A 6,598-nucleotide genomic window follows, 5' to 3' on the forward strand; every position below is an offset into this window, starting at 1 on the left:
ACTGTCTGAGGTAATACAGTGGGGAGACACCACCCGGCAGCAGTACTGTCTGAAGACCGTGTAGAGACACCACCCTGCGGTACTGTCTAAGGTAATAGTGGGGAGACACCACCCAGCGGTACTGTCTGAGGTAATACAGTGGGGAGACACCACCCAGCGGTGCCGCGGTACTGTCTGAGGTAATAGTGGGATAACACCACCCGGCAGCATTGTCTGAGGTAATACAGTGGGGAAACACCACCCGGCTGTAGTGTCTGAGGTAATACACCACCGGCAGCAGTACTGTCTGAAGGGAGACCGTGGAGAGACCCCACCAGCGGTAGTGTCTGAGGTAATAGTAGGGAGACACCACCCGGCGGTAGTCTGAGGTAATAATGGGGAGACACCACCCGGCAGTGACTCATGACACGTCAGTCCGGTGTCTGCCAATATGAACGCCGTGAATCCGGTCAGCCTGAGCTAGAAGCCTCCATGTGCGCCATGCCTGGCAGCTTCTCCTCATGCAGCGTGCCAGCTGTGGAGCCGTTAACATGAGCCCCACACCGGTCCTTGCTGTACAGTGTGGGCCCGCACTGCTGGTAACACATGGACTATGACAGCTTCACGCTGTGTGACAAGAGCGGCCATCACAGTGCCCAGCCCGGCTTCCCACCCCCACAGGTGTAATGGCGGCTGGGTCGGTGAGGCCATGTCACAAGCTCCCGTAACATGTGGGTCCCCTCAGAAGAGCGGCGGGAGCCACTCCGGATCTTACACGTGATACCAGGCTTTTACTGAATGGCGGCTCCCGGGACTAGGTACGTCGGTAGTGATACGTGAACATTCCCCACCGCCGCTGATTAGGCCGCTTCCACCCCTCCCCCACCACCACGGGCCACTCCAATTCTCCGCCTCAAACACTCGGGAATTCTGGGCAGGATGACGTCATTAGCATGGCCCGCCCTTCTGGCTATATAAGAGTGACGCCCGATAAGTTCGCTCTCTTCCTCACCGGGTCTGCGGCGAATTTACAAGGTAAGTGTACGTGGAGTGGCGGCTGCGGGACTAGGCCGCAGTGTGGGAACTGAGCCTAGCTGGCTCTATCAATGTTATTGTCCCTGCTGGGAATCGCACAGTGGTGTGTGGACGATGAGAAGCCGGCGGCTCTGTGGAGCGAGGTCTGGCCTGCGCGCTGCTGTGCGGCCTAGGTGCAATCCGCCGGGGATCTTCTTACCGGGGAGCCATCCGATGTGGCGGGGCTGCTGTACTCACTTGTACGGGCCCGCCGTATGCCTGCAAGGTGCTATTTACAGTGTGTTACTGCCGGGGCGCTGGAGAATAATGGCCGTGTGCCGGCATGCTGCCTGTGAGGGGTGTGATGGCGGGGCTGGCCGAGCCCACCAGCGTGAGAACCATGATCGGCGGGAGCTGTATGACTGCCGGGGCTCCGCTCGGCGGCGATGTCTGGGTGCAGCGCGGGCTCCATGTGTCTGCACCGGCGGTGTAGGTGGATGATGGGAGTGATGACCACGCTACACACTACCGGTCTGATCTGTACAAGGGCGTCTGTTCCGGAGCGCTCCACACTATAAAGATGGCGGCCGCTGCTGAGCGGGGTTTCCTCTTCCACAAGATGGAGGATGATGAGTCACAGCTCGCAAGACAAAGGAGCCGCGTGTGGCCTGAGCGCCTGGCCTGTGGTGCCGGCCGGGTCCTGCCGCTCCTCTCACTCTGCTGGGGTTCGTTGTGCCCCTCCATGGGCGCACGGGTGTGGCGCTTTGTGGCAGAGCTGCTGTAAATGGCGTGAGGTAATGGGGTTACTATAACTCCTGCCTCGCTGCTGGCCGGCTGCATGCCTTCACTGCCTGTGTGGTTCTAACTGCTCATCTTATTAATAGGTTACTATAACTCCTGCCTTGCTGTGAATAGGAGGTTACTATAACTCCTGCCTTGCTGTTGGCCGTCTGCTTGCTTTCACTGCCTGTACTTGTGTGCCTGTTTAGTTTTGCCCCCGGTATCAATGTTATCTAACTTCTTTCTGTCTTATTAATAGGTGTCCATCGCCAAACATCTAAACACTCAAAATGGGAAAGGAGAAGACGCACATCAACATTGTCGTCATTGGACACGTAGATTCTGGCAAGTCCACCACAACCGGACATCTTATCTACAAATGCGGTGGTATTGACAAGCGTACCATTGAGAAGTTCGAGAAGGAAGCCGCTGAGGTAAGCACGCCTGGTCATGGTGGCCCCACTGCTTTTTATACCCCGCTGTAATGCTAGTAATGCCCAGGTCCTGTGATAAGTGTTAGGAATGTAGCACATAGTATGCCCAGGCCAGCGCCTGTGCCAGGTCTAGTAACTGAGCCCCTTAGAACTGTACAAGTGTCACTGACCTCCTGTCTCTTTCCGTACAGATGGGCAAGGGCTCCTTCAAGTACGCCTGGGTTTTGGACAAACTGAAGGCTGAACGTGAGCGTGGTATCACCATTGATATCTCCCTGTGGAAATTTGAGACCAGCAAGTACTATGTCACCATTATTGATGCCCCTGGACACAGAGACTTCATCAAGAACATGATCACTGGTACCTCTCAGGTAAGAACGTTACATTTGTAAGGCATAGCATTTACAGCAGACACTAACTGTATGGTTTAGCAGCACTGCCTTTTGGAAGTTGTTGTCCTCCAGGGTAAGATTATATGTACATGCTGCAGAAATTGCTATACGTCAGTATTAACAAGCCTATTGTGTCCTCTTTATAGGCTGACTGCGCTGTCCTGATCGTTGCTGCTGGTGTGGGAGAGTTTGAGGCTGGTATCTCTAAGAATGGACAAACCCGTGAGCATGCTCTCCTGGCCTACACCCTGGGTGTGAAGCAACTCATTGTTGGCGTCAACAAGATGGATTCCACTGAACCCCCATACAGCCAGAAGAGATACGAAGAAATTGTAAAGGAAGTCAGCACTTACATTAAGAAGATTGGCTACAACCCCGATACAGTTGCCTTTGTGCCCATTTCTGGATGGAACGGTGACAACATGCTTGAGCCAAGTGCTAACGTAAGTGGCTGTGGGACTCCCACCCGATTGAGGTAATTGTCATGCTATATGAATCTTATAATATGTTCCCTCCCAATAGATGCCCTGGTTCAAGGGATGGAGCATCACCCGCAAAGAAGGAAAAGGCAGCGGAACTACCCTGCTTGAAGCTCTTGACTGCATTCTGCCACCAAGCCGCCCCACTGACAAGCCTCTTCGTCTGCCCCTTCAGGATGTCTACAAGATTGGTGGTAAGTAGTCAATGGGACACAACAGCAGTTCTGACATGAGCTTGGTAAGAAATTAAATGTGGACTAGATACCTAAAATCTCTTGCTTTTCAGGTATTGGCACAGTACCCGTTGGTCGTGTGGAAACTGGTGTTCTGAAACCAGGCATGGTGGTCACTTTTGCCCCAGTCAATGTAACAACTGAGGTTAAGTCTGTGGAAATGCATCATGAAGCTCTGACCGAGGCTATGCCCGGTGACAACGTTGGTTTCAACGTAAAGAACGTTTCCGTGAAGGACATCCGTCGTGGCAACGTTGCTGGTGACAGCAAGAACGACCCTCCTCTTGAGGCTGGTGGATTCACCGCACAGGTAATAATGATTGATAATAATCTTCATATAGCACTAACATATCCGCAGCACTTTACAGTTTGCACACATTATCATCGTTGCCCCCGATGGGGAATTCGGATTGTGTACCCCATCCGTATGTAATGTGGGAGAAAACCAGAGTACCTGGGGAAACCCATGCAAACACAGGGAGGACACACAAACTCTTTTGCAGATGTTGTCCTTGGTGGGATTTGAACCCAGGACTGCAGTGCTAACCACTGAGCCACCGTGCTGCCCACAGTTGATTTGTTAACCTGTATTGCAGCAGTGTTCATCTGTAGCCAGTTGTACAATAGTACATCTGTGCTTGGACTTTACCACTAATGTGCTTTTTCTTTGCTCTAGGTTATTATCCTGAACCACCCTGGCCAGATCAGTGCTGGGTATGCACCTGTGTTGGATTGCCACACTGCTCACATTGCTTGCAAGTTTGCTGAGCTGAAAGAGAAGATTGACCGTCGTTCTGGTAAGAAACTGGAAGAAAACCCCAAGTCCCTGAAGTCCGGTGATGCCGCCATTGTTGAAATGGTCCCAGGCAAACCCATGTGTGTGGAGAGCTTCTCTGACTATCCTCCTCTTGGTGAGTACATCATTTGGTGCATGACCTCTGATTCCACTTCCATTGCATTTCCTAACTTGGCCATTTTCCCTTCCAGGACGTTTTGCCGTGCGTGACATGAGACAGACCGTTGCTGTTGGTGTCATCAAGGCCGTTGAAAAGAAAGCTGCTGGTGCTGGCAAAGTCACAAAGTCCGCTCAGAAGGCCCAGAAATCCAAATGAATATTCCAAAAATTTAGCGCCACCTCAGTCTTAACCAGCGGTGGAAGATCGGTCTCAGAACTGTTTGTTTTAATTGGCCATTTCAGTTTAATAGTAAAAGACTGGTTAATGATTACAATGCATCGTAAATGCTTCAGAAGGAAAGGAATGTCTGTGGACCATTTTGTTTGTGGCAGTTTTTAAGTTATTAGTGTTTTTAAAACAGTAATTTTTAAGTGGAAACAACTTGACCAAAATCTGTCACCAAATTTGAGACCATTAAAAAAAGTTAATGCGAAACGTTGTGTGATCTGTATTAGTCTGGTATTGTGCACTGGTAACTACAAGTATCCCCAAAATGTGGTTGGGGCAAAAGTGTAAAGGGCACTTGAAGTTAAAGGTTGCAATGAACTCCCTTCTGCTATATCTATGCCTTAGAGATGGTGAAAGCCTGGCATTGCCAACAAACCTAATATTAGAAAGGTTGGGACTTCATTGGAAACTCTAAATTAATTGCTCCCATTTATGGTGGGACTTGAGTAATGTGGGTACACTGGAGAGGTGTTCTGGTAGGGATACAGATGGGGAAGATGCAGTAGCTCCTGTACACTAATTTAGTAATGGCTAGAAGTCTAAACTTTTGAATCTGGCCAGTTTAGAAGAGTTCTCAACTGGACCATATATTGTGGGTCTTTACATTTCTGCTATAGGGAAAGTCTTGTTCTGGTGCAGCTGCTGTGAATAGGCAGTATAATCTTAACTTTATGCGGACCTAAGGGTGAAACCATACATTCTTCATGCACAATGTGGTGATAATGGATTAGGCTATGTGGTCAACTTAAGTCCTGGTTTTGCCCAAATACTCCAGTTTTTCCCAGTTTACAAGATGAGGGAGAAAAAACCTCTAGTAAAGAGATGTTTTTGATCTTCCTGGCCTAGTCTAGTGGGGATAACCATTGAAACCTGACTTCTAGAACATGAAACTTTTATTATAAACTGAATGCTATTAATGCTTCACAGAACTGCTGTGGGGTAAGACTCTATAAAAAAAAAAAAAAAAAATATATATATATATATATATATATATATATATATATATATATATATATATATATATATATATATATATATATATATATATATATATATATATACATACAAGCACCGCTAGTTTCATTCCAGCTACAATTTTGGAGACCTATAAAGATACCAGTAACAAATTACCATATACCCATGTAACTGGTGACTCAAAAATTCAACTGTCTATGAGAACACAGTCAAAAGTACCAAAACGTACAAAAAACAAACTGAAAATAATGATCACAAGAATGTCGTGTATGTGTGTATATATATATATATATATATATATATATATATATATATATATATATATATATATATTTATATTCCCCCCCAAAGAAAAGTCATGCTATAATGTACAAATGCAAACGGAAGACAAAGGGCATCTGTAAGTATATTGTTTCTCCTATATTTGAGTATATATGCCTTTGAATATCGTGAACTAGCATATAATACATAGATTTTTATGATGTGCCATCAGTATGAGGAAGCGACACTTGAATGCAAAACGCACGTGGCTGAGGTCTAGGTGGGATACATCAGAGATTAATTATCCCTTATTACACTAACATGTTTGTTTCTTTTTGAATGGCATGCATATATAGCAGTGCAGTGGCTATACTAATGACACTTTGTCTAAATAGAAGTATATGCATTATATGCTGGTTCACTATTAAAAGGCATATATACTCAATATAGGGGAAACTATATACTTGCGCATTCCTTTTTGTCTTCTATTTGTACACTATATCCTGACCTTTTCTTCAGCCGTTTTTTTTTTTTTTTTTTAACACCCATGGCTGTAATCGCTTATCCATGATTTTGAACCCATGTAATACGTTAATTGTATATAAGTGTTTACTTTTTTTTTTTTTCTTTTAACTTGACATTCTTGTGATTATTTTTCACAAAATGTTTGTTTTGTTTTTTGTACTTCTAACTGTCTTTTCATTGACAAATTTGGAGACCTGTCTAGAGGAAGTAAACTATGAATTCTCGGAGCGGCATGAGGTTGGGTACAGAAACACTGTTGCAGAGCTGTCGTGTACTGGCTGCTGCATGTGTATTTTTGAGAATTGTGAGTTGCTGCAGACCTACCAGTTGCCTGAATGCTCA

General features: G+C 46.5%; 1 protein-coding gene across 1 annotated transcript; it reads left to right on the forward strand.

Moving 5' to 3' along the window:
- The first annotated feature begins 420 nt into the window (after positions 1 to 420).
- EEF1A1 (eukaryotic translation elongation factor 1 alpha 1) lies at positions 421 to 4,702 on the forward strand. The gene is made up of 8 exons (XM_069726563.1): positions 421 to 1,014; positions 2,033 to 2,207; positions 2,399 to 2,578; positions 2,746 to 3,042; positions 3,122 to 3,272; positions 3,365 to 3,621; positions 3,988 to 4,222; positions 4,299 to 4,702. Exons 2-8 carry the CDS (start codon positions 2,064 to 2,066, stop codon positions 4,421 to 4,423), a joined length of 1,389 nt encoding a protein of 462 aa, XP_069582664.1. The 5' UTR covers positions 421 to 1,014; positions 2,033 to 2,063; the 3' UTR covers positions 4,424 to 4,702.
- Positions 4,703 to 6,598: the final 1,896 nt, after the last annotated feature.

Source organism: Ranitomeya imitator, chromosome 5 (genome assembly GCF_032444005.1).
Source record: "Ranitomeya imitator isolate aRanImi1 chromosome 5, aRanImi1.pri, whole genome shotgun sequence".
Taxonomy (NCBI): Eukaryota; Metazoa; Chordata; class Amphibia; order Anura; family Dendrobatidae; genus Ranitomeya; species Ranitomeya imitator.